Source organism: Bos mutus, chromosome 11, assembly GCF_027580195.1.
Source record: "Bos mutus isolate GX-2022 chromosome 11, NWIPB_WYAK_1.1, whole genome shotgun sequence".
Classification (NCBI taxonomy): domain Eukaryota; kingdom Metazoa; phylum Chordata; class Mammalia; order Artiodactyla; family Bovidae; genus Bos; species Bos mutus.
In genome coordinates, this window is record NC_091627.1 from 104,041,036 (window position 1) to 104,068,575 (window position 27,540).

The 27,540-nt window shown below is 52.2% G+C and overlaps 1 protein-coding gene and 1 pseudogene across 1 annotated transcript; both read left to right on the forward strand.

The window, feature by feature from the left end:
- Positions 1-311: 311 nt before the first annotated feature.
- Positions 312-883, forward strand: LOC102265305 (protein BEX3-like; annotated as a pseudogene).
- Positions 884-2,057: 1,174 nt separating this feature from the next.
- SNRNP200 (small nuclear ribonucleoprotein U5 subunit 200) lies at positions 2,058-27,338 on the forward strand. The gene is made up of 45 exons (XM_005891608.3): positions 2,058-2,247; positions 2,775-2,938; positions 3,945-4,116; positions 4,964-5,156; positions 5,635-5,690; positions 6,828-6,926; positions 7,557-7,709; positions 7,815-7,914; positions 8,077-8,213; positions 8,789-8,872; positions 8,970-9,143; positions 9,426-9,563; positions 9,777-9,932; positions 10,630-10,800; positions 11,824-12,017; positions 12,232-12,355; positions 13,368-13,517; positions 13,751-13,861; positions 14,640-14,771; positions 14,936-15,124; positions 15,456-15,653; positions 16,288-16,440; positions 16,553-16,633; positions 16,905-16,988; positions 17,709-17,815; positions 17,964-18,082; positions 18,362-18,516; positions 18,635-18,824; positions 18,998-19,171; positions 20,106-20,266; positions 20,522-20,749; positions 21,075-21,266; positions 21,351-21,529; positions 21,664-21,815; positions 22,658-22,766; positions 23,506-23,614; positions 24,082-24,271; positions 24,366-24,530; positions 24,694-24,815; positions 25,078-25,221; positions 25,316-25,492; positions 25,825-25,985; positions 26,069-26,150; positions 26,782-26,874; positions 26,957-27,338. Exons 1-45 carry the CDS (start codon positions 2,203-2,205, stop codon positions 27,098-27,100), a joined length of 6,411 nt encoding a protein of 2,136 aa, XP_005891670.1. The 5' UTR covers positions 2,058-2,202; the 3' UTR covers positions 27,101-27,338.
- The last annotated feature ends 202 nt before the right edge of the window (positions 27,339-27,540 follow it).

Consider the following 27,540-nt stretch of genomic DNA (forward strand, 5'->3'; position numbering starts at 1 on the left):
ATTTTTAAATTAGGCACCAATACTGGAGTCAAAATATCTCCATAGGTCCAATTTTGGCCCAGCAGATGGCCATTGAGGATGAATTCCTTAAGCCTCCTTTAATTCATTTTTCAAAAGCAAACAGGCAATTCCCGTCTGGGTACAAGCTCGGCGCTGCCCTGCACACAGTGGGATGGCATCAGGAGCGGGGCAAGCTGAGCAGGTCTACGAAACTAAACGCGATAGCCGCACACTTGAGGCAAGAACTGGAAGGAGCAGAAGACAGTGAGGAGAGGCCCAGAAAAATAGCCAAGGGGGAAAAAAGTCTCATCATGGCAAATATCAACCAGGGAAATGAAGAAATGGAGCAGCCTGTGCAGAATGGAGAGGAAGGCCACCCTTTGGGAGGGGATGAAGGCCACCAGCCAGAAAGAAATCATAGACGGGGACAGGCTTGCAGACTTGCCCCTAATTCCCAGTGTGCGAGCATGCTAAGTTGCGTCCGACTCTTTGCGACCCTATGGACCATAGCCTGCCAGGCTCCTCTGTCCATGGGATTCTCCAGGCAAGATCATTGGAGTGGGTTGCCAGGCTCTCCTCCAGGGGATCTTCCTGACCCAAGGATCAAACCCATGTCCCTATGTCTCCTGAACTGGCAGGAGGGTTCTTTATCACTAGTGCCACCTGGGCAGCCTGATGGGCCATACCCAATAGGCAGGTCAACAATGGGATGGGTGGAGATGGAGATGATATGGAAGAGTTCATGGAAGAGATGAGAGAAATCAGGAGAAAACTTTGGGAGCTGCAATTCAGGAATTGTCTGCATATCCTTACGGGGATCTCTAATCAGCATGACTATCATGATGAATTTTGCCTTATGCCCTGGCTCCTGTCATTTCCATGAGATTATTACTGTGATTCCCACTGTTGTTCTCTTTTTCCTTGCATTTTCCTAATAATGCCTTTACTAATCTGTTTTCTGTGGCCCTTATGTAATTTCCATGTGTCAGGTGGGTTTTGTGTTGCCTTGGCACACAATCTAAGTTTCTCTCAACAGTAAAGTTTCACCCATTTGCATGGAAAAATATAAACTTAATAAAGCAATTTTTAAAAAAAAGCAAGAAGGCTGTAACCATTCAGCTGTTCATCACCATTCCACAGAATTGTTCTTGTTCAGTCTTGAATTGTTCTTATTCAGTCTTGTTCGTGTCTGACCCTTCGTGATCCCAGCGTGCCAGGCTTCCCTATCTTTCACTATGTCCCTGAGTTTGTGCAAACTCATGTCCATTGAGTTGGTGATGCCATCCAACCATCTCATCCTGCGTAGTTAACTAACCCTTCTCCTCCTGCCCTCAATCTTTCCCAGCATCAGGGTCTTTTTTACAGACTAGAACTGGTTGACTAGTGGTAGGAGGGCAGAGGTGCCTCTTGCCCCTCTCCGTGGCGGGGGGTGAGGGTGGGGGGCGCTTCATTGTTGGAGAAGAAATTAAGTGACTGTCTTCAATGAGTTGGCCCTGGCGGGCAGGCAGCTACTTTCTTCACTGATGTTCCTGGGGCCTTGGAAAGGGCCCTGCTGCGGAATGTGACAAGCATTTGGGGGCAAAGGGGAGCCGCCTGGGTGCCCAGAACGAGGGTCGCGGAAGCATGGGTTCTAGGTGGGGGTAGGTGAGGAACAGAGCTTTGTATCAATTGTTTAATACAGAGGAAAAACCGAAAGGAAGATAACACACACGCACGCACTCGCACACGCACACACACACGGTTCAGTCTCTTGCAAGGTGCGAGAGTTTCCTCAGACAGAAATCCGGCTCATTAGCCCCTCCATGCCTGCATAGCTCATAGGACTGTTACCAGAGGAAGAAGGGGTTAGAAAAGCACTTGGGACAGGATAGGGTGCTAAGCAGGCATACATTTCGCTTTAATGTGGGAAGTCTTCGGGAGCCGAAGGCCAGAGCCCAGGGGAGTACGGGCCGTGGTTCCGGAACGATCGTTCGAGGGTACCAGGATTCGCCGGTCCCAAACCGGAGATCACACGCCCGGTCTATTTCCCGACTGCACTTCCGGCGTCCGACCCGGAAGCGGAAGGGAATCCATCTCTCCCTCTTTGTCCGCTGCAGTGCGTCTCTTCTGCGTCGTTCCGGCACGGTGGTAGCGGAGATCGGCGACCGTTCGTAGCGTGTGGTCCGGGGAGCGGAGCTCTGAGACTCTTGAGCAGCCGCGGCCATGGCGGATGTAACCGCCCGTAGCCTGCAGTACGAGTACAAAGCGGTGCGTATGGGCTCGGCGGAGGGCTCTGGGCGGGGGAGTCCGATAGGGAGCTGGAGGCTGAAGAAGGGAGTTTTCAGTCTAAAGGTCTACGCGAGAACCGCGAAAGCAGTGGAGAAATCAGAACCCGGCGAAGGTGGGGGTACACGGCGATGTGAATAACCCCACTGGTGATTGGGGCTCAATTCTTACCGGGATGGGTAAGAGCTCTGTTAAGAGTGTCTGTCCCGGTCCCGTCAGCGCTCTTCCCGCCCCCTTCCATGTGTCATCCCCAACGTGCCCGACGCTTCTCCCAGGTGGGAATTATTATGAGCAGTGTTAGAAGCAGTGATTATTATATTGATTTGTTTGCCCTTTGCTCATGCGCGATTATACGATGTGCTTCTCAAGGAAAACATCTTTTTATTCCGACTAGTGATTATCGACACTTGGTCGCTCCGATTCTTCCTTTGTTGTCAGCTGGTATCCCTGTGATATAGGCGTTGAGTCCTGCTTACCTCAGAGCTTCAATAATATTGTGGTCTTTTCAGAACTCGAATCTTGTTCTCCAAGCTGATCGCTCTCTCATTGACCGGACCCGCCGGGATGAACCCACAGGAGAAGTGCTATCCCTGGTTGGGAAGCTGGAGGGTACCCGGATGGGAGATAAGGCTCAACGAACCAAACCACAGATGCAAGAGGAAAGACGAGCTAAGTGAGTATCAAAGGGAAAACATGATTTTCCTTCAGATGTAGAATCCATTTTCCCTTGGTATTTGAGCAGTGGTTTTGCTGAATTCCTTGGTGCAGGATGAGCCATCAATGGCATTAAGACAACTCAGTGAAGGTAAAAACATAAGAATTGAAAGATTCTTTGGCCTTAACAAGTGTACCTGAAGTGGGAAACAGCTTTTAGACCCTTTTCCAGCATGTGTATCTCATCCATAGAGAGATGTTAATTTTCTTCATGGTATTTTCAAGACTTGGTAAACTCTTGTCACAGTAACTCTTTTCTTCTATTACTAACTTTCCTCTACTTTTGTTTGCTCTTGCCTGCTTTTTCTTTTGTTGTTATAAACTACCATTCGAGCCTGAAAGGCCGGTGTTTTGTTTTGCTTTTTAGTTGGTTTTTTACTTTGGGGAAGGGTGATATTTTTCCAGACTTTAAAGAATCATTGAACTTTATCTCACGGTTATCCTTCGAACCTGATCATCATCTGTCCCATGATGAAGTTTCAAAAATTCGTAGGTTCAGTTTTGATTAAAGCAGTTATGTTTGAGATGAGTTACATATCATTGGTCCTCCATTTTGCAAGAGTATGACTTCTTTTCCAGGAATCAATGGCAGTAGATTCCTTTGGAGCTTCAGTTGTCTTGCAGAGAAAGGAAGATGTGTCTGAGGAATGAAAACTAGTCAAATCCAATCATATAATGTTGTCATACAAAGTAGAAAGGGTTGTCTTTTTAAATGAATGGGGAGGATGTCTCATAGCATGCAGTGATCTAGTGAGAGGATGACGGGATCCCCTTGCTCTTACTGTGTTCCCACAGAGATACTCCTGCAAGTGACCAAGGCCAAATGGGCATCATTTGCTGAGGCACACATTTGTGGTTTTAAATACTACCTGTGAATCATGAAGCTGAGGAGAGGAGAGTGGGCTTGAGTCTTACATTAACAGGGAAGGTTCTGCCTGTTTAGTGTCATACTATGTGTTTGTTAGGCGAAGAAAGCGTGATGAGGACCGGCATGACATCAACAAGATGAAGGGCTATACTCTGCTCTCAGAGGGCATCGATGAGATGGTGGGCATCATCTATAAGCCCAAGACCAAGGAGACCCGGGAGACCTATGAAGTGCTGCTCAGTTTCATCCAGGCTGCCCTTGGGGACCAGGTGAGGCAGCCAGAGGGCGAAGCCACGTGTTTTTGGAGAGGGAGGAAGTCACAGCTAGGAGGCCCCAGAGGAACCTTGTTTGTGGATTTTTCCTGTGTGTACAGAAGTGGCTGATGTTTACTTTACGTGAGGTAGCACCTCTTTCAGTCTCGTTGGCTCTGTGACTAGGTGCTATTAATATTCATTTTTTATTTTGCAGGAGAGATGTGAGGCAAAGGATACTTAAGTAACTTTCCCAAGTCATGGAAGTAGTGTTTGGCAGAGCTAGGGTATGAGCCCAGGTAGTCTGTATTCGGAATCTGTGCTCTTAAGATTGTCCGTGATTAGATTAAGGCCCTCTGTGAGTCTCTGAGAGACTCTGGTGAGGTGGTTGCTAGAGGAGGTGAGGAGAAAGAATTACCAAAAGCTCAGCAGGCCAGAGCAAGCCTGCCAAGTGCCTCTGTCATCTGGAGGAATGTGGCAGATGGCTGTGCAAGTTCTTTTTTTTTAAAAAATTTTTTATTTATTTTTTTGCTACATTGTATGGCTTGTGGGATCTTAGTTCCCCAGCCAGGGGTTAAACCCTTTCTCCCTGCAGTGGAAATGTGGAGTCCCAACCACTCGACCACCAGGAAGCCCCCCTTCTTTTTTGAATGTAATCTTTTTTTGAAACAGAGGGGTCTCCCTTCAATTGTGTGACCCTTGGTGGCATTTTTAAATTAACATGAGTGAAAATAATCAGAACCTGGTATGTAGGCTTTAAGAGACGTATGGCTCTCCACATCCTGTTGTCGTGTAAAGCCCATCAGTGATGTTCTTCGTCTTGGTCTCTTCTTTCTAAGTTTTTTTTTTTTTTTTTTGCCTCCAGCCACGTGATATTCTTTGTGGGGCAGCAGATGAAGTTCTCGCTGTTTTAAAGAATGAAAAGCTTCGGGACAAGGAAAGGAGAAAAGAGATTGATCTGCTGCTGGGTCAGACAGATGATACCAGATACCATGTGCTAGTAAACTTGGGCAAAAAGATCACAGACTACGGTGGAGACAAGGAGATCCAGAATATGGGTAAGGAGCTCTTGGTGTCCAGACCGTGTTACCTGGCTGCTTGTTGACCCCTCAACATGATCCAACCTCAGTTATTAAAGCAGCTGAAAGATGCCTTAAAAGTGTCCCGTATCCTATTTGCTGTTTTTGGAGGAGTTATGATTGGTGGATACCAGCATCCCTAGATTCCAGCCACTATTTCTTACTCTGAGACCCTTTTATTGTATGGAACGTGGGAGAAAACTTGGCCAGCGCCTGGATGGGGGTGGTGTGCACGTGATTGAGGAGGCAGAGCGGTTGTGTCCGAAGCTGGCAGGTTGGAGCAAGCCTCATGGTGGCAGCGCAGAAGGCCCTCTATTGTTGATCATTTGTGAGTCTTTAGACCTTAGGTCTGTCCTGAGGAGAGGCACGTCAGGCAGTTAGGGAGGAAATTAGCTCCCGAGTGCCTCATTTCACTAACTGTTCCTTGTCGTCTTTTTCTAATCCCTCACTGTTTCAGACGACAACATTGATGAGACATATGGTGTGAATGTACAGTTTGAGTCTGATGAGGAGGTAAGTGATAAACAAACCCAGACTAGTCTTTTTTAAATTGTTATGGTGAGGGGACCACTTCTAGTGTAAAGAAGCTACCTAACTTAAGCCAGGTAAGTTTTACGGTGTTGTGTGGATGTCACACTTGGGCATCAGTAGTATTTTGCTGAGAAATTGTTGTGGTTGTCTTTTGATACTGTAAAGCAAACTTGAACTTACATTAATTGTATGATAATTGACGATAAACCAAGTGGATCAGCAAGAAGAAGAAAGAACAGTGTATGTTTCACTGCGGAACACGCTGTCGCGTTTTGGTGCTTTTTCACCTTGTGTTAGTTTTCTTCTTCTTAGTACTACTGCCAGTTTCAAAAGAATGCACGTTTGCCCAAAAACACGCCTGTATTTTGTGCGTGGTTGTTTCAGTAACAGTTGCAGCAGCGACTGAGGTTTACCATCTAACTAGGATTTCTTGACTATAAATAAAAATAGGAACCAGTGGAACACTTGAAAAAAATGTGCAGAGTTGCATTTGAATTCTCAGTGGGTGCGTTTGACTCCTGATCATTAATGCTGACTTTGCAGTATCATAAACTAGGACAGGAGGAAGGGATTGCACAGGAGAGTCAGAGGAAAGAGCACTGACTTGGGAGCCAGGAGGGCTGAGTTTTGATCTTGTATCTCAGGGAGGTCATTTTGCTTCCGTGTCTCCATCTATCAAATGAGATGATTGAAACAGAAAACTGCTAAGTCCCCTCCTGCAATAGTTAGTAGGATTTTATGATTTCAAGTAGCAACAAATTGGAAGAATGCTTTGCTGAGAGCATTTATTCAAAGAGTAAATGCTTGTTATCACGGACTTGCTTTTCACACGACCGTGTGCTCAGTACACAGTACAGTGTGAGTAAGGACAGTAGTGAGCAGGTGAAGTGTGGTCTGCACACTCCTGGTCACTGCTGCTTTCCCGTGCGTGCTTCTCTATTATCCGTCCATTAAACGTGCTCTGAAGTGAGGCTGACCCTACTTCCAGTGAGCTTGGTTTCACCACAGACGCCTTTGCTGTAACCCTGGAGCGCGCTTTTAAGTGAGACGCAAAGGGGAGGTTCTTTGGGGATGCCAGGATCAGCTTCAGAAGCGCTGGGCTTGGGGCTCTTTCCACAGGAAGGTGATGAAGATGTGTACGGGGAGGTTCGTGAAGAGGCGTCTGACGACGACATGGAAGGGGATGAGGCCGTGGTGCGCTGCACCCTCTCAGCTAATGTGAGTGAAGGTTACCCTTGCCCGTTGGCGCAGTGCAGGTGAATTCTGGGTGAAGCACTTTGTCCCGTACCTTGGTCCTCTTATTATTGAGCTACCCTTTTATAGGGTGAGCTGTAATAAATGTGTAGAGTCTTGATTTTCGTTAAGATTTCAGTCACTCCCCCCATGTAACTGGTTTATTTATTTTAATTGGAAGATATTGCTTTACAATATTGTTTTCGTTTCTGCTACACAGTAGCGTGAATCAGCTATATGTGTACATATGTCCCCTCCCTTGAGCCTTGCTCCCACCCCGCATCCCCTCCCACCCCCTCTAGGTCGTCACAGAGCACAGAGCTGAACTCCCTGTGCTCAACAGCAACGTCCCACTAGCTGTCTGCTTTACCCGTGTATTGTATATATGTCGATGCACCCTGCTTCTGAAAGGCATGTGTTGATGAAATCTTGGGTTGGTGTGCTTCTGAATTCAATATAGCAGAGTTCCCCCCGCCCCCCATCCCGTGCTTCCCATCAGAAAGCCCTCAGAAGAGGGTAGGCTGTGAGTAGGCTGCAGAGCTTTGTTGCAGGACGGTGAGAAAGCGCTTGGGGCAGAGGGCAACAGGGTGAGCCCAGTGCATGGTTCCTTCGTAGCTTGTGGCCTCAGGGGAACTGATGAGTTCCAAGAAGAAGGATCTGCACCCTCGGGACATTGATGCCTTTTGGCTTCAGCGGCAGCTCAGTCGCTTCTACGATGATGCCATTGTGTCACAGAAGAAGGCAGATGAGGTGTTGGAGATTTTGAAGGTACGGCTAGGATTCCGTTCTTGTGTCCCCTGTAGCTTAGGAGATGGGGCAGTGTAGGAAGCGGGTGGCTGTGGCCTTAATCGTGGTGTTACCTTCTCTCTGCAGACAGCCAGCGACGACCGGGAGTGTGAGAACCAGCTGGTTCTGCTCCTCGGTTTCAACACTTTTGATTTTATCAAGGTGTTGCGGCAGCACAGGATGATGAGTGAGTAGATTGTGGACCCTTCTGTACGTGTTTCTGTGTGTGAGAGAGAGAGAGATGGAGGTTGTGTTGCTTTCACAGCTCACTTGGTTATTTTTCTTTCTACCCCGAGGTTGAAGGTTGTTTTTATATCTTGTCTTCCCTTTTTCCTTTTGTTATTGGCAGTTTTGTACTGCACCTTGCTGGCCAGTGCACAGAGTGAAGCTGAAAAGGAGAGGATCATGGGCAAGATGGAGGCTGACCCAGAGCTGTCCAAGTTCCTCTACCAGCTGCACGAAACGGAGAAGGAGGACCTAATCCGGGTGAGGGCTGGGTTGTTTATCTCTCCAATTGCTGAGCTAGAGTGTTTGCTTTGGAAAAGAGACACCAGTTAGAAGCTTACAGCATAAAGCCAAATTCCTATTAAAGGAGGCAGTTGAAGAAGTGAAGTGTTTCTCCAGATGCTCTGAGTGTGGTCCTCGGTACAGAGTGGAACCAGTGCCTTCACGCTGATGTTGTTGAGAGACCACTGACCTGTTGCTGTCATCACCAGCACCTGGGTCTTCCTCTTTTCACACAATAAGTCGTGTCTGCACAGGAACACAACACATGTTTGCTGAACACAGAACCCACACTCTGCCCCTCAGGGGTAGCCCTTGGTGCTGGGTGTTGAATGTTGACTTTTGAGATCTCTACACTATGTATAGTCCCTTGAAAATGATTTGATACTGTCATTCTGGCGGTCCCCATTGCAGGTGTCTGAACATAAAGGGCCATCTGTCTGTTTCAGGACTTGCTAGTCAGTAGCTGTGAGTCAAGTTCAGCTAAGGGACTGAAAAGGACAAGAAGCTGGGGTGGTGATGAACTGTTGCTATTGTTTCTGTCTTCCCCACCCCAGGAGGAACGGTCCCGCAGAGAGCGAGTACGTCAGTCCCGGATGGACACGGACCTGGAAACCATGGATCTGGACCAGGGCGGAGAGGTAGGGACCAGGGTCATGTCCAAGGCCGTGGAGGGTGGAAACTTGTTTGCGCAGCTCGCTCACTTCCTGTGTGTTCTTGTTCTTCACATACTACCAGGCACTGGCTCCGCGGCAGGTTCTGGACTTGGAGGACCTTGTATTTACCCAGGGGAGCCACTTTATGGCCAACAAACGCTGCCAGCTTCCTGACGGGTCCTTCCGGCGCCAGCGCAAGGGCTACGAAGAGGTGCACGTGCCTGCCCTGAAGCCCAAGCCCTTCGGCTCTGAAGAAGTGAGGGGATTGCTGTTCTCAGTTTTCTGCTCACTTTGCCTCCCTTCTAGTTTGTATTTCAACCCATTCCACGTGGCCTTGTCTTATAGATTTATTCCAGAGGTGGAAGCTGCTGCTGGGTTTCCCATTTTGATTTTGAGCCCAGGGGACAGTATTGGTCTCTCTGGTCTGACTTTCAGAGGAGAGTTACACACAGAGCTTTCCAGGAAGTATAATCTTGCAAAGCCATGGCCTGCTCAGGGATGTTGCTAATATGATGCACACGGCCTTTCTTTTTTCTAGCAACTTCTTCCAGTGGAGAAGCTGCCCAAGTATGCCCAGGCTGGCTTTGAGGGCTTCAAAACCCTGAATCGGATCCAGAGTAAGCTCTACCGTGCCGCCCTGGAGACGGATGAAAATCTGCTGCTCTGCGCTCCTACAGTAAGCACTGCCCTAGCTGCCTTTTTCTTGTGGAGCGTGGTGTGTGTTTTAGGTTCCTCTCCATCCTTACTCCTTAATTCTGTATCCTTTGGCGGAAGAGGTGTTAAATGGTAAGATAAAATTCCCCAAACACACTCTGTTTTGGTGATAAGCCCTTGGAAGTTGGGGCAGTGAGTATACTAGGTACCCAGGCCTTCCTGTCCCTACCCCTAGGGTGCCGGGAAGACCAACGTGGCCCTGATGTGTATGCTCCGAGAGATAGGCAAGCACATTAACATGGACGGCACCATCAACGTGGACGACTTCAAGATCATCTATATCGCCCCCATGCGGTCTCTGGTGCAGGAGATGGTGGGCAGTTTTGGAAAGGTAAGAGGGTGGAACTTCCCTTCAGAAGGTGTTGGGTGCAGCTCTCAAAGTCCTGGGGACAGCTCTGGTGCTTCTCTGCTTCTCGCCTTACATTCTCGTTGCATTTCCAGAACACCTCATGTGGTATTTCTTTCTTCCTTCAAAGATGGAGCTTGACCCATATAGAGTGTTTATGAAGTAAGAAAGTCCTGGGTCTGTTTTGGGTTTTAACAAGGGTTTACTATTTTTTTAATCTCCTTTTTAGCCGTTTTCTGCAGTTGGTATCATTTGCATTATTGGAATATTTATGAAGCACTCACATGAGTGCTTGGTAACAGGCCTGATGTTGCTCTAGGTCTGTTTTCTGTAAGCTTCCATTTCCGCTCTTGTGTGTAGAGCTCCCAGAGAATCTTTATTATTTTACTAATTTTTAGTTTTTGGCCATGCTGTGTGGCATGTGGGATTTTAGTTCCCCGACCAGGATCGAACCTAGCCCCTCTGCAATGGAACCACAGAGTCTAAACCACTGGTCCACGAGGGAAGTCCAGATTTGTCTTAGAAGTAAGCGTTCGTATCACTGATCTCATACACTTGGTATTTCTCTGAAGGGCTGATGCCTGCTTCTAACACCCCGCACTCAGACTTCACAGAGACTGTGGAGTCTGGCCCCCACCCCACCCCCCAGCATTCTTGCCTGACGTGCCTTTCCTTCACCCAGCGCCTGGCCACATATGGCATCACTGTTGCGGAGCTGACTGGTGACCACCAGCTGTGTAAGGAGGAGATCAGCGCCACCCAGATCATCGTCTGCACCCCCGAGAAGTGGGACATCATTACCCGCAAGGGTGGGGAACGCACCTACACCCAGCTCGTGCGGCTCGTCATCCTGGTGAGCAGGGCGGCCTGGTGGGGACGTGGAGGCCGGCCAGCGAGGAGGGCTTGCCGGGCTCTCACTCTGTGTTCCTCAGGGCCTGTCCCCCAGTCACTGGCCTTTGTAACAGCGGCTGCTGTCAGCATTGCTCTTACTGCTAAGTGAGGGTCTGCACGAAGTGGAAACACTTCCCAGGAAGGGCATGGTGTCTGCCGTATCGTTTGTGGCTTTTTATGTCTGAAATATTTTGAAATAAATGTAAACAGACAATTTAGAAAGCTGCTTGCGTATTCCCAGAACTAAAAGGGCTTTATAAGTAATCCCTTTTCACAGGGAATGAGTAGGAGTCAGGATATGGTGTTCTGAATACTCAGAGGCCCTCAGGGAGGAACGGCAGTCTGAGAGTAGTTTCTTTAGGTTTTCCAGGGAAGCAGAAAGGAGACCTTACATGTTGACTCTCTGGCCTTCAGGAAAGAGTTGGCCAACCCCTGCCTAGAGCCTGCTACTCCAAGTGTTGTTAGAAATACAGAGTCCCTGGCCCCACTCCCACCTACTGAAGCACCGTCTGCCTTTTAGTAAGGGCTCCGTTTGCTTTGAATGCCTGCTGAGATTTGGGATGCACTGCCTTAGGCTATGTGGGTTCTTTATTTGATCCATCATATTGTTTGCTCTTGGTAAAGATAACTGCCTAGAGGTGAGACTTAATTTGATACAAATTTGGTCTCATCAGAAGCTTCATTTTTAGTAAAGAAATCTATCTTTGAGGTGAGCTAGGAATTGATTTACCCAAGTGTCAGATTTCCCTGACCGTAACGCATTGTCCCCCTGAACTGGAGCAAAGCAGCTCATGCTCAGCACGTTTGCTGGGATGTTTCACGGTGAATACTGCCTCATCCTTTGAGGGTCCCTGGCTTGGGATCCCTTTTCTTGTCTTCTTCATTTGCAATAGTAGTTATGTATTTAAAAAACAGGACTGCTCTCAGGAAAGGGGGCTTCATTTGTCTGGTCCCAAAGGTAATTTGCTGCCCTCCCATTCCTTAGGATGAGATCCATCTTCTCCATGATGACAGAGGTCCTGTCCTAGAAGCGTTGGTGGCCAGGGCCATCCGGAACATTGAAATGACCCAGGAGGACGTCCGCCTCATTGGCCTTAGCGCCACCCTCCCCAACTATGAAGATGTGGCTACCTTTCTACGTGTAGATCCTGCCAAGGGCCTCTTCTACTTTGACAACAGGTAAGAGAAGAGACGGGAAGAAGTTTAAGCAAGGTGACCTTCCTGATGTCTTCCTTCTTTGCCAAGGAGCTCTGTTAGATTCGAGTTTTAGAATGGCCCTTAGTTTTGATGTGGTACAAATCCTAAAAGAGGCCTATCACTCCTGGCAGTGAAAAGGACTTTTTATTCAGTGTTTTGTGCCCAAGTCTCATTGATTTGACTATTAAACTTTTAGCTTCCGCCCAGTGCCTCTAGAACAGACGTATGTGGGCATCACGGAGAAGAAAGCCATCAAGCGTTTCCAAATCATGAATGAAATTGTCTATGAGAAAATCATGGAACATGCTGGAAAAAATCAGGTCTGTCATGGTTTCTTGTCACTCCTGACCTCTTTGAATGTTTGACTTACTGATAACTGGGCAGCACTGATAGACGCAAAGAAAGAAACAAAGCAAATCACCAGCACCAGAAATGCAGTGGGATGTTACTACAGGACCCGTTACCTTTGCGTTTGAAAGGCTGTTAAAGGAATACTGTGAACAGCCTTACACTTACATTTGACAACCTTAAAGAAGTGAGCTAGTCTCCTAGAAACTACCAACTAGCAAAACAGCCTTGAAGAAATAGATAAAACGTGAAACTGAATCTGTAATTATAAAACGCCCAGAAAAGGAATCCCCATGCACAGATAAGCAGTCTATCTATCTAGATTATCAAAGGTTCTTCCATGAAAGATTTGAGTGGCTTACACTAAAAATATTCTAAAAATAAAGATAAAAATGGAAACTTAGTGAAAGGGCGTTTTGCTGGACAGTATGATGTAATTTTTTAATTGAACACTGTATTTGGTCTCATAAAAAGAAGTATAAGGATTTAGAGGAAGGGACAAATCTTTTCTTGGCAAGAAAGACGGACGACTTTTATTTCCTATAAAATGGTGCTAGTTTTCTACTGAGACTTATTTCCTAAGTCCGCTTATGTAGGCCAGTGCCTGTTACGTGTCTCAGCTGTTTAGAATCTCATCAGATACCTGAACACAAATTTTTAATTGAGACTCCTGAATTTTCATCTATGCTATATTTAAACTTGCTATTAAAGACAAAGTGTTAGGAGTTAGTTGGGTTTCCTAGTAACAGGACCCTCGTCCTTGTCATGAGCCAGGACCCTCATACTTGGTAGGTTTGTTTGCTTAGGGTCTTGAGGGCTCCGTTAGGCTCCAAGCTGGTGTGCGTTCCATCTCCCCTCTTCAAGACCTCAGTTTCTGGCCTGCTAATAGTGCAGCCTCTGCTTCCTGCTGCCGACTCCCTGGGGCCGGGGAGTGGCTCTTGGAGCGGTGTCCCTTGACTGTGGCCAACTGTGGCTTCTCTGCAGGTACTGGTATTTGTGCACTCCCGGAAGGAGACCGGGAAGACAGCCAGGGCCATCCGGGACATGTGCCTGGAGAAGGACACGCTGGGTCTGTTTCTGAGAGAGGGCTCGGCCTCCACAGAGGTCCTCCGGACAGAAGCTGAGCAGTGCAAGGTGAGGGGGGCAGGCCCGGGTCCCTTGTTCCTCCCTGGTCACTGGCTCCATCCACATCGGCTGGGCCGTCCTCCGGGGCTGCCTGGCATTGCTGCTTCACAGGGCAGGGTGTAACTGGCTGTGTCTGTGGACTGGACAAGGGGCAAGGTCTTGGCTGAGGAGGTTTGCTTCCTCTCTGGGAGAGTCCCCTCCGGCAGGCTTGCCTCGTCACCTCTTCTTTCTCTGCTGCCCAGAACCTGGAGCTGAAGGACCTGCTGCCCTATGGCTTTGCTATCCATCACGCGGGCATGACCAGAGTTGACCGGACACTTGTCGAGGATCTCTTTGCTGATAAACACATCCAGGTGAGGGTGGGCAGAGCTAAGGCAGGGAGACTGGAAATGCTGGGCACTGGGCCGCGTGCTCGTGCCCGGCGCTCTGTTGTTTCTGGCGCGGGTGGCCCAGGTCAGAGGGCTGTGGTAGGTACAGTCAGTGGAACTTCACACCGCCTCTCTCAGCTCTTCCCGTCATACGTGAGGGAAGCTGAGGAAGTTTAGGAAGGCGTCTGAGAAGCGCAGCAAAGCCAGGATGTGGGTGACTCCAGATACTGTCACACGAGGCCCCATAAGGTCAGGACCTTGTTCAGTCCCTCTCTCAAGACTGTGTGTATTTTTAATTGTCTAGTAACCTTGATTCGGGCTTCCCTGGTGGCTCAGACGGTAGAGTCCGCCCACAACGTGGGAGACCTGGGTTCAGTCCCTGCGTTGGAAAGATCCCCTGGAGGAGGGCATGGCAACCCACTTCAGTATTCTTGCCTGGAGAATCCCATGGACAGAGGAGCCTGGCGGGCTGCAGTTTATGGGGTCACAAGAAATTGGATACGACCGAGTGACTAACCACAACCTTGATTCAGATAGGTCGCATTACTACCTCTTAAGTATCTCTAGAGCCTTGAAATGTTGATTCTTGAAGAGATGAGGAACCCAAAGACTCCTTTCCTCTTTATTCTGATGTTTCATTGACAAGTACGGGACCAACCTCAGTCCTGCTGGAAGCCCTGAGGCCAGGTGCCTAGGGAAGTTGAAGAAAGGTACCCTTGGTGGCAAGGTCGGTTTTCCTTACTGCCTTGCCCTGGCTCTGTAGGTTTTAGTTTCCACGGCAACCCTGGCTTGGGGTGTGAACCTCCCTGCCCACACCGTCATCATCAAAGGCACCCAGGTGTACAGTCCCGAGAAGGGCCGCTGGACTGAGCTGGGAGCGCTGGACATCCTGCAAGTACGGAGCTTCTGAGTTATTCTTGGTGGGGAAAGCATGCTGTGTATAAGATGCCAGCAAAACCCAAAGGGGGCAGGTGGAGGGCGAGGTTCTGTGGTGTAGGAGCCCGGAGTCAGGAGCCGGAAGCTCTGAGCCGTGGCCCCCTGGTTGCTGTCTCCTCCCAGATGCTGGGACGAGCGGGCCGGCCGCAGTACGACACCAAGGGCGAAGGCATCCTCATCACCTCGCACGGGGAGCTGCAGTACTACCTGTCGCTGCTCAACCAGCAGCTTCCCATTGAGAGCCAGATGGTATCCAAGCTGCCCGACATGCTCAACGCCGAGGTCGTGCTGGGGAACGTGCAGAACGCAAAGGTGGGTGGCCTCTGCGTTCAGCGCCTCTGGCCTTTTCCAAAGGGGCCGGGGCACCAGGAGTGCGGTGATGTGGGCCATAGGCACCGGGGTCCTCCAGCCCTGGGCGCCACGTCCTCCGTGTGAGTGTGCTTTCAGGCGGCTCTGTGACAGTCCCCCTTGTTGCCAGAATCTCAGTAAGGACTGTGTTCTTAAATAACGGAATATCATGGACATTCATGAGGCGGTGTAAGACATATTTTCATAGTTGGGAATTAATTCTGAAGTCCTCCATGGGAGCTTTTCATGTGGACATCAGTTCTGGATGCAGAGACCCATGTTCTATCTCTGATAGGATGCAGTGAACTGGCTGGGCTACGCCTACCTGTACATCCGAATGCTCCGGTCCCCGACCCTCTATGGCATCTCTCATGATGACCTCAAGGGAGACCCACTGCTAGACCAGCGCCGACTGGATCTGGTTCATACCGCTGCCTTGATGCTGGATAAGAACAACCTGGTCAAGTACGACAAGAAGACAGGCAACTTCCAGGTGAGTGGGCCACGGAAGGGAGGCACAGATCCCCACAAAAGTTGGAGCCCCTGGAGATAGCCTTTCAGACGGCTTTCTTGATTGGAGGCCTGCCTGTCTACTTACCCTTTGCTTGGAAGAGCGGAAAAACAGGCAGTATTGGACTGTGCCCTTTGCACTTAGGAGCTTCTAAAGCGGTGTACAACCTGATGGTGCCTCCTTTCTGCATCTTGAGCTGTGGTAGCTGATCGTGCTCTCTTTTCTGGGTGGGCATCAGGTCACTGTAGGTCAGCTTATTGGGCCATCTTTCTTTAAAAATAAATTTATTTGGCAGTGCCAGGTCTTAGCTGCGGCACGCAGGATCTTTGCTCTTCGTTGCAGCATGCAGCATCTTTTGAGTTGTGGCATGGGGGGTTTTTAGCTGGAGTATGCAGGATCTAGTTCCCTGACCAGGGATTGAACCTGATCCCCCTGCATTGGGAGCTCAGGGTCTTAGCCACTGGCCCACCAGGGAAATCCCTGTGCTGTCTTTCTTCCCACACACGAGCCAGGCACTTGTATTGCTGTGAGTTCATTCTGTAGGCATCTCTTGTCCACAGTGAGAGGTTATTGCTTGTTAATGATCGCCCTTGAATTGAGTCTTCGTTCTTCATAGGTGACAGAACTGGGCCGTATAGCCAGCCACTACTACATCACCAATGACACGGTGCAGACTTATAACCAGCTTCTAAAGCCCACCCTGAGCGAGATCGAGCTCTTCAGAGTCTTCTCGTTGTCTTCAGAGTTCAAGAACATCACTGTGAGAGAGGTGAGTCCACCCAGCATGTGGAAACCGGAAGCTGGTGCTCACCACCGTGTCACCGGGTGGTTCTCTCCTTGACCTCTGGGCTTTTCCTTGACCTGCTTCCTGCTTGTGGCAGGAGGAGAAACTGGAGCTGCAGAAGTTGCTGGAGAGGGTGCCCATCCCCGTCAAGGAGAGCATTGAGGAGCCCAGTGCAAAGGTGAGCCCGGCTCCTCTCTGCTCGGGACAGAGTCAGGTGGTTCTCCTCATCTTCTAAAAGATGAGCCTGGGGCTTGGGCTTGGGCTTGTGCTTGGTAACCTGCTCCCTTCTCCCAGTCTCTGCATCTTTCTCACATCTTCTTTTTGCATAGCATATCAGTTACTCAGTGTCTGTAGACGAAGAGCTTTAGATCTTACCTGGCCCGGAGGCCCGGAGCAGGAGCGTTACTCACCTTGGATGGTTCAGTAATTGCCCTCCTTGCTTTTCCCAGATCAATGTGCTGCTCCAGGCTTTCATCTCGCAGCTGAAGCTGGAGGGCTTTGCGCTGATGGCCGACATGGTCTATGTTACTCAGGTGAGGGTGCGGTTGTGCTGCCCTGATACGTCAGGTCCTCTGTGCTGAGTGTGTCTGGTAGAAAAGAGGCCGATACTAGCGAGGGAGAAGAATGCTGAGTTGTGCCTCAGCTGGCTTGTTGGCTGCTGTGTGTATGGTGTGGATACTCTGTTTTGCTCATCTTGAGCTCTTGGGAAGGTGAGGCCATTAGAGAGGTCTGGGAGGCTCCACATGTCTGCTTCTCTGCAGAGAAGCATTTCTCACTATAACCGCTGGGCTCCTAAATAAACCTAGAAATGGCCAAAGGCTTCATTAGCTACTCTGTCTTTTCCTCAGGGCAAGTCACTAGCACCTTTACACTTGCTGGGATCCTAAATGCTAAGTGGGCCAAAAACTGTGAAGTCACGCAGAGAACAGTATGTTAAATACTGGGCAGTGAGCTCGAGCCCCGTTTCTATTGTGTCCCGAAGCATCTCTGGGGGACTTGGTTTTTGAGTTGATGTGGCTGATTATATCAAAGCTCGAGGTGATTAAGCTGTGTGTAGAGCACAAGGAAATGGCAGCCCACTCCAGTGTTCTTGCCTGGAGAATCCCAGGGACGGGGGAGCCTGGTGGCCTGCCATCTCTGGGGTTGCACAGAGTCGGACACGACTGAAGTGACTTAGCAGCAGCAGCAGAGCGGCTTCATTAGGTCTGGGGACAATGGGTACTTAACAGAGGAAATGCTTCCTCTTTCCCCAGTCGGCTGGCCGCTTGATGCGGGCCATCTTTGAAATTGTCCTGAACCGCGGGTGGGCACAGCTTACAGACAAGACCCTGAACCTCTGCAAGATGATCGACAAACGCATGTAAGTCCTCGTGAGCTGGAACGTGGTCCTGCGTTGGGGGTCCTCCGGCCAAGGGCCTGGTGGGAAAGCCTTAGAGCACACCCTGACGTGTGATGTGTGCACCGGGGTAGAAGTTGAGACCAAGAAGGTCCCGTTCCTTCCTGGACAGGTGGCAGTCCATGTGTCCTCTGCGCCAGTTCCGGAAACTCCCTGAGGAGGTCGTGAAGAAGATTGAGAAGAAGAACTTCCCCTTTGAGCGTCTGTACGACCTGAATCACAATGAGATAGGTGTGTGGGAAGCCATCTTTCCCTCCTCATCTGCACAGCTCAGATGTCTCCCTGTGCCTGCTTCTCTGTTCCTGGCCCCAAGCCCTACGCTCGTGTGTCTTGTCCCATTACTGCTAGGCTCCTTGCCCTTGGTCTCAGAGCTTTGAATCCCCTGGGCCCCACTGAGTGGAGGGAAGAGCCCATGCCTGGAGTGGAACCCACCCATTTCCCTCAGGGCCGGGTTCACCAGACCGGCCATCAGGCTGGGCTGCAGCTGTGTGCACCCTTGTGTCCTCACAGGCGAGCTCATCCGCATGCCCAAGATGGGGAAGACCATCCACAAGTATGTCCACCTCTTCCCCAAGCTGGAGCTGTCGGTGCACCTCCAGCCAATCACGCGCTCCACCCTGAAGGTGGAGCTGACCATCACGCCCGACTTCCAGTGGGATGAGAAGGTCCGGCTGGGAGTGCCAGGGGGCAGGCCTCAGGGCCTGGAGGCGAGAGGAGAGGGGGGTGAGTCCCCCTTGCCCACCTCTCGGCTCATGTTCCCATCCCTCGTGCTTGGGTGGGCAGGTCCACGGTTCGTCGGAGGCCTTCTGGATTCTTGTGGAAGACGTGGACAGTGAGGTGATCCTTCACCACGAGTACTTCCTGCTCAAGGCCAAGTATGCCCAGGACGAGCACCTCATCACGTTCTTCGTGCCCGTCTTTGAGCCGCTGCCCCCTCAGTACTTCATCCGTGTGGTGTCTGACCGCTGGCTTTGTGAGTGTGCCTGCTCCGCAGGGTCCGTGGGGTCCCTGGGGCCAGGTTCCCCCTGGGGCTCTTAGATGAGATCGGGCCCCTCGTGCTGGGCTGGCCTTAGCTGGGGAGAGTGACACGCAGGCTGCCTTGGGTTTCCAGTGTGCTCACAGCCCTTCCCGTTTCTCTGCTGGCAGCTTGTGAGACCCAGCTGCCCGTCTCTTTCCGGCACCTGATCCTGCCAGAGAAGTACCCACCCCCAACCGAGCTGCTAGACCTTCAGCCCTTGCCTGTGTCTGCCCTGAGAAATAGCGCCTTTGAGAGCCTCTACCAGGATAAATTTCCTTTCTTCAACCCCATCCAGACCCAGGGTAGGTGTTTGCATTTCCAGGCGAGCAGTTCCTTTGGGGACATTTAAAGGTCCCCCGGAGACAGGTAGGTTCTGCAGGAAGAGAGGGAGGGGGCGCCCAGGGGCTTGGCAGGTGTGGGAGCTCAGCGTCAAGTGTGGGAGCAGCCAGGGCGTTTTCTGTCCTCAGCCGGCCTTGGTGACTTAGATTTGCTTCACGTCGTTGCACGTCTCCCTGCAGAGGGTTGGTCGAGCAGGTCTTACGGTGCACGGCTATTCCTCAGGCTTTGGAGATTCCAGTATTGAGCCAGAGTGGGAAGGCTTTGAGGCCTCCTCTGCTTCACTGCTTGAAATGACAGCTGTGTTCCCGGAGCATGCCCCGTGTTCCAGGTTCTCTGGGCTGGGTGCAGCCTGAGTGGTTCCTTCCTCCCCCCAGTGCTATGCATGGTTTCCCTTTGGAGACACTGCTGTCTTGGTCCTGTTCTGTGGATGAGGAATGGAGGACAAGAGAGGCGTGCCAACGGAGACCCTAGTGAATAGTGGGACTGGGCTTTATCCAGTGTGAGGGCTGGGGTTAGATGTTTAGCTTCACTCTGTATTAGCTGCTGCCCAGAAGGCGTGGGCAGGACTTGGAGGGCCAGAGTGGGGGAGCTGGGCCCCTCTGGTTTGGCACCCTGGTCGCTGAGAAGACCGGCGGAGAAGCGAGGAGGGAGCCCCGGCCTCCTTTGCTCCTGTGTCCTCCGGCAGACCTCCAGGAGACCTGAGCTCCTTACCGGGGTCTCTCTCCTCCTCGTGTTGGGAGGGGCAGGTGAGAGGGAGAGAAGGCGCAGGCCTGCCTGCAGCGGGGCGCCGTTCCCTCGCCCCTGCTGGTTGCCTCTCTGGACCTGTGGGCAGAGTTCTCCCACATGGCCTCCGTCGAGCCTCCCTCGGGGTCTCACTGCCTCTCTGTCGCTTCTCAGTGTTCAACACCGTGTACAACAGCGATGACAACGTGTTTGTGGGGGCCCCCACGGGCAGCGGGAAGACCATCTGTGCGGAGTTTGCCATCCTGCGGATGCTGCTGCAGAACTCGGAGGGCCGCTGTGTCTACATCACCCCCATGGAGGCCCTCGCCGAACAGGTGCGTCCTGGGTGCGTTTTCCCAGAAGCCGTTCTCATCTCGAGTCCAGATGGAGGTTTTTCAGAGCCCTAAAACTTGGGGAGCCAACTGGGGCTAGGCTTTACCTGCTGGGGGCCGTTTTCCTCGGTTTGCACTCTAAAGAAAAGCTCTCCGGTCACTTGGTCTAGTTGGTTGAGATCTGAAGGGCGACAGGTCTCTGTGTTCGGCCTCTCAGGTTTTTCTCCAAATGAATGAGTCCTGACGTCTTTCTGCCAGGTGTACATGGACTGGTACGAGAAGTTCCAGGACAGGCTCAGCAAGAAGGTGGTGCTCCTGACGGGGGAGACCAGCACAGACCTGAAGCTCCTGGGCAAAGGCAACATCATCATCAGCACACCCGAGAAGTGGGACATCCTCTCCCGGCGGTGGAAGCAGCGCAAGAACGTGCAGAACATTAACCTCTTCGTGGTGGATGAGGTCCACCTCATCGGGGGCGAGAACGGGGTACGGCTGGTCTTGCTGCACAGAGGCGGGGCTGGGCCCGCAGTGCAGCCTTGGCCGTGGGCCTTAAGTGTAGGCCACAGGTGCGGGGCTGCTTCTGCCTGTCCCCTTGTCTCAAAAGGAGGACCTGAGATTTTTTAGTAGGTGTTTTTGAGACCAGCATAGCTTAGTGGAGATTGGCTGGGGACAGGTGCCCCCAGAGACGGGAGAGCCCTGATCGGAAGGGAGAATTAGGAGATCCTCTTGAGGACATCGGGCTGCCCACGGAGGCGCTCAGGGCTGAGGCCAGAGCACCCAGGCCTGCAGTGATAGTTGCCCCTCTCCACAGCCCGTCCTGGAGGTCATCTGTTCCCGGATGCGCTACATCTCCTCCCAGATCGAGCGGCCCATCCGCATCGTGGCTCTCAGCTCCTCGCTCTCCAACGCGAAGGACGTGGCCCACTGGCTGGGCTGCAGCGCCACCTCCACCTTCAACTTCCACCCGAACGTGCGTCCCGTGCCCTTGGAGCTGCACATCCAGGTGGGGCCCATGCTTCCGGCTCCCGCGCGGCCCCACCGCCCAGCTTCCCCGGGGTCCTAACCTCTTCTCCCTCCCCGGCCTCAGGGCTTCAACATCAGCCACACGCAGACTCGCCTGCTGTCCATGGCCAAGCCTGTGTACCACGCCATCACCAAGCACTCGCCCAAGAAGCCCGTCATCGTCTTCGTGCCCTCCCGCAAGCAGACGCGCCTCACCGCCATCGACATCCTCACCACGTGCGCAGCCGACATCCAGCGCCAGAGGTGGGTGGCCCACTGCCGGGTGCCGTGTGTGCCGTGGGGCAGCCCCCACCTGGCTGGGTGCTGAGCCAGCACCCCTGGGAGGGGCCCTGGGGGTGTGGCCCTGCTCCGGGCTGAGTCAGCGCTCCTCCACCCAGATTCCTGCACTGCACTGAGAAGGACCTGATCCCGTACCTGGAGAAACTGAGCGACAGCACGCTCAAGGAGACGCTGCTGAACGGAGTCGGCTACCTGCATGAGGGGCTCAGCCCCCTAGAGCGGCGCCTGGTGGAGCAGCTCTTCAGCTCAGGTAGAAAGCAGGCCTTGAGGTGCAGAGTGAGACCCGCTCCAGGTGTCGGCGGGGTGTGGAGTACACTTTCCCGTGTGGGTGATGTTTCTCGGCAGCAGGCACGCCTGTCATTTTCATAATACTTTTATTTGAGCTCAATGTCCTTGAGATGAAGGTGGAACAGTCTACTTGGTAGAGGAGAAAGCAGGCAGGCACATCAAGTCGTGCTCTTTTAGAACCTGGGTTTTTAGACCTGGACCTTTGGCCTCTAAACCTAATTTTCCATGATACGGACTCAGCAGGGTAGTTGGGCTTTAGAGAAGGAGTCCATTCTGTGCGTCTCCCTCGGGTGGCTGTGTGCTTTTGTCTCTCGTTGACGTTAGGCATTTCGTGCAGAGTAGTATTTTGACAGTGCTTAGGGAGCTGCAGTGGCAGTGCTCCTGCCAGAATCACTTGTCACTCTGACTCCTGAATCTGCGTGGTTTGGGGCACCCTTAGAGCTCGATTTTGCTGCCACGGACTGGCCAGCCTGTGGCTGAGTTGGTGGTAGCATGTTCCAGTCGGCCCAGTCGGCACAGCCTGCCTGTCAGGCAGGAGTGTGAGCCTGACTTTCTCTGGGCTTGGGGGTCTGTTCCACGGTGATCTTGTTTCCTACAGGGTAGCCCCCCAGCAGAGCAGCAGTGACAGGCAGACCCTCCTGTAGTACCGCGTTAGCCTCTTAGTCCTGAAACCTTGTCTCCGCCCAGCTTTGCACTGAGTTCTGAAGTGTAGAGTAGGGTAAGCCACTGTTTGCCCTGGAGGCAGCAGGTTCTGCCCTCCTGGGGAACCCTGTGCTCAGTCTGCTCCTCCCCTCTGCCGCTCAGGGGCCATCCAGGTGGTGGTCGCTTCTCGGAGTCTCTGCTGGGGCATGAATGTGGCCGCGCACCTGGTGATCATCATGGACACCCAGTACTACAACGGCAAGATCCACGCGTGAGTCCAGTGTGCTGTGTGTTAATGGGCCCCTTTCTCCTAAGATGAGTGTAACCTCTGCAGATCCAGAAGGTCACTATTGTGAAGAAAAGGTGTTAGGGAAATAAATAGCTGAGATTCCACCCCAGCTAGGATTTTATTTGTGCAGACTTATTTTTGATGCTTGAACCTGCTTCTAGGTTTGGATTTGAGTGGGGGGGACTTGATCACTTATAAACTATATGGCTGTGAGGTTTGGGAGCCTGCCTTACATATCAAATGCTTTAATATGGAGTTCAAATGCTTTAATATGGAGTTATCTGGCTATTGCCATTTGGTGGGTTGACTTCCCAGGTGGCGCAGTGGTGAAGAATCCACCCGCCAATGCAGGAGACACAGGTTCGATCCTGGGTCAGGAAGATCCCCTGGAAGAGGAAATGTTAGCCCACTCCAGTATTCTTGCCTGGAAAGTTTCATGGACAGAGGGGCCTGGCGGGCTGTAGTCCATGGGGTCGCAAGGAGATGGACATGAGGGAACACACACACACACACATTAGATGGGTTAATACCTTTGGTTCACAGACCCTGAGCAACAAAGTCATGACTCTTACACTAAACTGATGTATAGATAACCCATGACGCTAGGGACTGAGCACTCACAGAGGTTTGCTGGGATTTCCCACATCTCCCTGTGTCTGCATTTTATTCTTCGACCTTCAGGGAGGCAGCATCCTGAGTCCTCTTTTCCCTCCATCTCCAGGTACGTGGATTACCCCATCTACGATGTTCTGCAGATGGTGGGCCATGCCAACCGCCCTCTGCAGGATGATGAGGGGCGCTGCGTCATCATGTGCCAGGGCTCCAAGAAGGTCAGCCCCGGCCTCTTGCGCGGGCTTCTGAGCCTGGGTCTCAGAACAGATTCTTTAATCTCTCTCTCTATAGGTGTCTTTACTTACTTTCTTATATTCTTTCTGTTTTCTTTTCTTTTCTACATTGTTTTTGTAACAAGCCTTTCTCTGCGTAGAATTTTGTAGCCTTTGATTTTTGCTACTGCTGTTGACTCTGTGTATTGAGATCTTAACCCTCTGGCTGGGTCTGTCTTCCTCATGCCCTGCTCAGCCCGTGGGGCTTGGTGTACCTTCCTCCATGGTAGAAATAACCAGTGATGCCAGGGGGTACAGGCATACACACCCAACTCTGCAGGTCCAGACGCAGCTCACCTTGTCTGTGCAGCTGGTTTCTTCGGTTTCGTATGAGCCGTGCCTGTTGCACAGCGGCCCTATTTGCCCTTGGCCTTTCTTTGCGACTGTACTGTCATTGACGTTCTTGCCCATAGGATTTCTTCAAGAAGTTCTTGTATGAGCCTTTGCCGGTGGAGTCTCACCTGGACCACTGTATGCACGACCACTTCAACGCCGAGATCGTCACCAAGACCATCGAGAACAAGCAGGATGCCGTGGACTACCTCACCTGGACCTTCCTGTACCGCCGCATGACGCAGAACCCCAACTACTACAACCTGCAGGGTCGGTGGCGCTGCGCGCAGCATCCTCCGGAGGTTGGCACAGGCCTCGTCCGCCGTGTCCCTGGGACACCCCTGCTTACCTGTCACCTTCACAGGCATCTCCCATCGTCACCTGTCTGACCACTTGTCGGAGCTCGTGGAGCAGACCCTGAGTGACCTGGAGCAGTCCAAGTGCATCAGCGTTGAGGACGAGATGGACGTGGCGCCCCTGAACCTAGGCATGATCGCCGCCTACTATTACATCAACTACACCACCATCGGTGAGGGCCTGCAGCCACGGGGACGACACGACGAGGCTTCCAGGGCCTCGTGTGCTCGTCAGAGGGACGCGTTGCAGGGTGGAGCCGGGCTAGCCCAGCGGTTAACTCTGCTCCTCCTCTGCCTGCTCTGACCTCTCCAAATGTCCTTCCTTTCCTCTCTCAGAGCTCTTCAGCATGTCCCTGAACGCCAAGACCAAGGTGCGAGGACTCATCGAGATCATCTCCAACGCGGCTGAGTATGAGAACATCCCCATCCGTCACCACGAGGACAGCCTCCTGCGGCAGGTGAGCGCATCTTCCGAGCTGGGTGAAACTTGGCCCCTGTGCCCAGAGCACAGGATCCTGCAGTCAGGTCAGGAAAACACCCACTCCCCCGCCCCCGAGCTCCTCACACACTCCACACACATCTCAAGCCCCACCACCCACAGCCATCATCTGCCCCGAGTGTGGAATGGTTGTGGGCCTGGTGCGGGTGGTGCTTTGGGCCTGAGTGTGGGTCTCAGGCAGGGTCACCCGTTCACCAGCCGCTCTTTCTTCCGCTTTCCAGCTGGCCCAGAAGGTCCCCCACAAGCTGAATAACCCTAAGTTCAACGACCCGCACGTCAAGACCAACCTGCTTCTGCAGGCCCACCTGTCCCGCATGCAGCTGAGTGCCGAGCTGCAGTCGGACACAGAGGAGATCCTCAGCAAGGTGTGGAGGCGGGGCACCGGGGGCGTGGAGGCCTGAGCGTGGCCCGTGAGGCAGCAGTGCCCACTCCTGCTTATGCTCTCTGGTCCCTCTGCAGGCCATCCGGCTCATCCAGGCCTGTGTGGACGTCCTCTCTAGCAACGGGTGGCTCAGCCCCGCCCTGGCGGCCATGGAGCTGGCCCAGATGGCCACCCAAGCCATGTGGTCCAAGGACTCCTACCTGAAACAGCTGCCGCACTTCACCTCCGAGCACATCAAACGTTGCACAGACAAGGTGAGCCGGGCCTGCATCGCAGTGTTGGGTGGCCAAGTCTGGAGGCCGGGTGTCCTGCACTGGGGTTGGTTGTGGGAGGGGAGACGTCACGTTTGGCTTCTCTGAAGGTGTTACCTAAGGCGCTGTGTTCTTTGGATGATCTGATAGCATAGGAATAAAAAAGGCCACTCTGGAGCCTGTGGACTCTCTCCATCGGCTGGAGTCTGGGCTGAAGTCACTGGGGAGGGAAGTTTAGAGTACTCAGGGAGTCACCTGGCTGAGGATGAGTCGCCGGAGCCAGTTTCCTCTGCGGTTGTCTGCCTTCTTCCCTGACCTCCCTGATGCCCGCCCAGGGGGTGGAGAGTGTTTTCGACATCATGGAAATGGAGGACGAAGAGCGCAACGCCTTGCTGCAGCTGTCGGACAGCCAGATCGCGGACGTGGCCCGCTTCTGTAACCGCTACCCCAACATCGAGCTGTCCTATGAGGTGGTGGACAAGGATGCCATCCGCAGGTGAGCCACGCGGGCCGGGTGCGCCGCCCCGGGTCAGCCCCCAGCAGGCACAGCTGTGATGCGCCCCGGGTGTCTCCCCACAGTGGCGGGCCAGTCGTCGTGCTGGTGCAGCTGGAGCGGGAGGAGGAAGTCACGGGCCCTGTGATCGCGCCTCTCTTCCCGCAGGTATGTGCTGGGACTGGCCTCCTGGGGTCCCTCGAGGCCCTGCCATTGGCTATGGTCTGTGCTGCGAGGGCACATAGTCGTCAGCGGGGGCGGTCTAGAGCAGTGATGATGTCACAAGGCTGGGGGTTAATTTGGGGGCTGTGAGTGCTTTTTATGGAAGTCTGTAGTTTTTTTGCTTTAAGGCAGTTTAGGTGACTGGCTGCTGAGGGAAGTCCTGGCACAAGGCCTACTTTGGATCCACTCTGCTGGCAGGCCCACCTCATGTTAACATGTTTTTGTCCTCTGACATGTCTGCCTTTTACCTAAAAGGGTTCCTGAGTTCCTCAGGAACTCAAAGCTGCCAGCCTCAAAGACTAGATGTCTGATAATGGAGTCTTGATCTAGTGTCAAGCACTGAACGGGAAGGTACTCTGGGGCAAGGAAGTGAGCCAGAACCAACAAATGAGCTCACCTGTCTACTTAAAAATTGAGTTCACATGAGAAACCTTAGTTTAAAATCCTGTATCCGATTATCTTTTGGTATGAAGATTTTGAAAGCTTGCTTTCTGGTTTCCTGTTTTTGTAACTTTTTGCCTGGTGTCATAGCCATCAGGTTTTACTCACTGACTTTGTTGGGTCTTGGTCACTACAGAAACGTGAAGAGGGCTGGTGGGTGGTGATCGGAGACGCCAAGTCCAACAGTCTCATCTCCATCAAGAGGCTGACCCTGCAGCAGAAGGCCAAGGTGAGTGTGTCCGCTGGCCCCCGCGGGTTGCGAGAGGAGGCAGGTATCTGAGCGGGCCCTGAGTTGTGCTTGCTGTCTCCAGGTGAAACTCGACTTCGTGGCCCCGGCCACTGGCGCCCACAACTACACCCTGTATTTCATGAGTGACGCTTACATGGGGTGTGACCAGGAGTACAAATTCAGTGTGGATGTGAAAGAAGCCGAGACAGACAGTGACTCAGATTGAGTCCAGAGGCATTCACTCTTGCACAGAGAGCTGAACCCGAGTTAGGGGCGTGTGCAGTGCATGGGACCTCTGTGGTGGAGACCTGGTCCCACCCAACCCTCCTGCTTTCCCCCGGCTCCCTTGCCGTCCACACCCTGGCTCCAGTGTCTGCAGGTGTCGGGCACAAACCGTGTACAGCATTTTGAGGCGTGTTCTTTGTAGTTCCTTTTCAGTCTAATAAAATGACTTGGAGAAACCATGTGTCTTTGCAGTGATTCCAAGTTAAAAGTTTCCTTTCCCCAGTCTTAGGATTGGTTTTTCAGCCTGTGAGCTTGCTTAGAGTGCACACTACTTCTAGAGGCTGAGGCTGCTCTTCAGTCGGGCTGCACGCGTTCAGCCAGCACAGAGGGCAGTGTTGGTGCCCTGTCCTGTCAGGACTGTGCCTCTGGGCCCTTCTGTGT

Bases quoted from the DNA above. Each gene is read 5' to 3' on its own strand.
- SNRNP200 (XM_005891608.3), top strand. From the start codon at position 2,203: ATGGCGGATGTAACCGCCCGTAGCCTGCAGTACGAGTACAAAGCG. The intron at 24,816-25,077 runs GTGAGCGCATCT...TCCGCTTTCCAG, and splicing joins AGGACAGCCTCCTGCGGCAG to CTGGCCCAGAAGGTCCCCCA. The intron at 25,986-26,068 runs GTGAGCCACGCG...GTCTCCCCACAG, and splicing joins GACAAGGATGCCATCCGCAG to TGGCGGGCCAGTCGTCGTGC.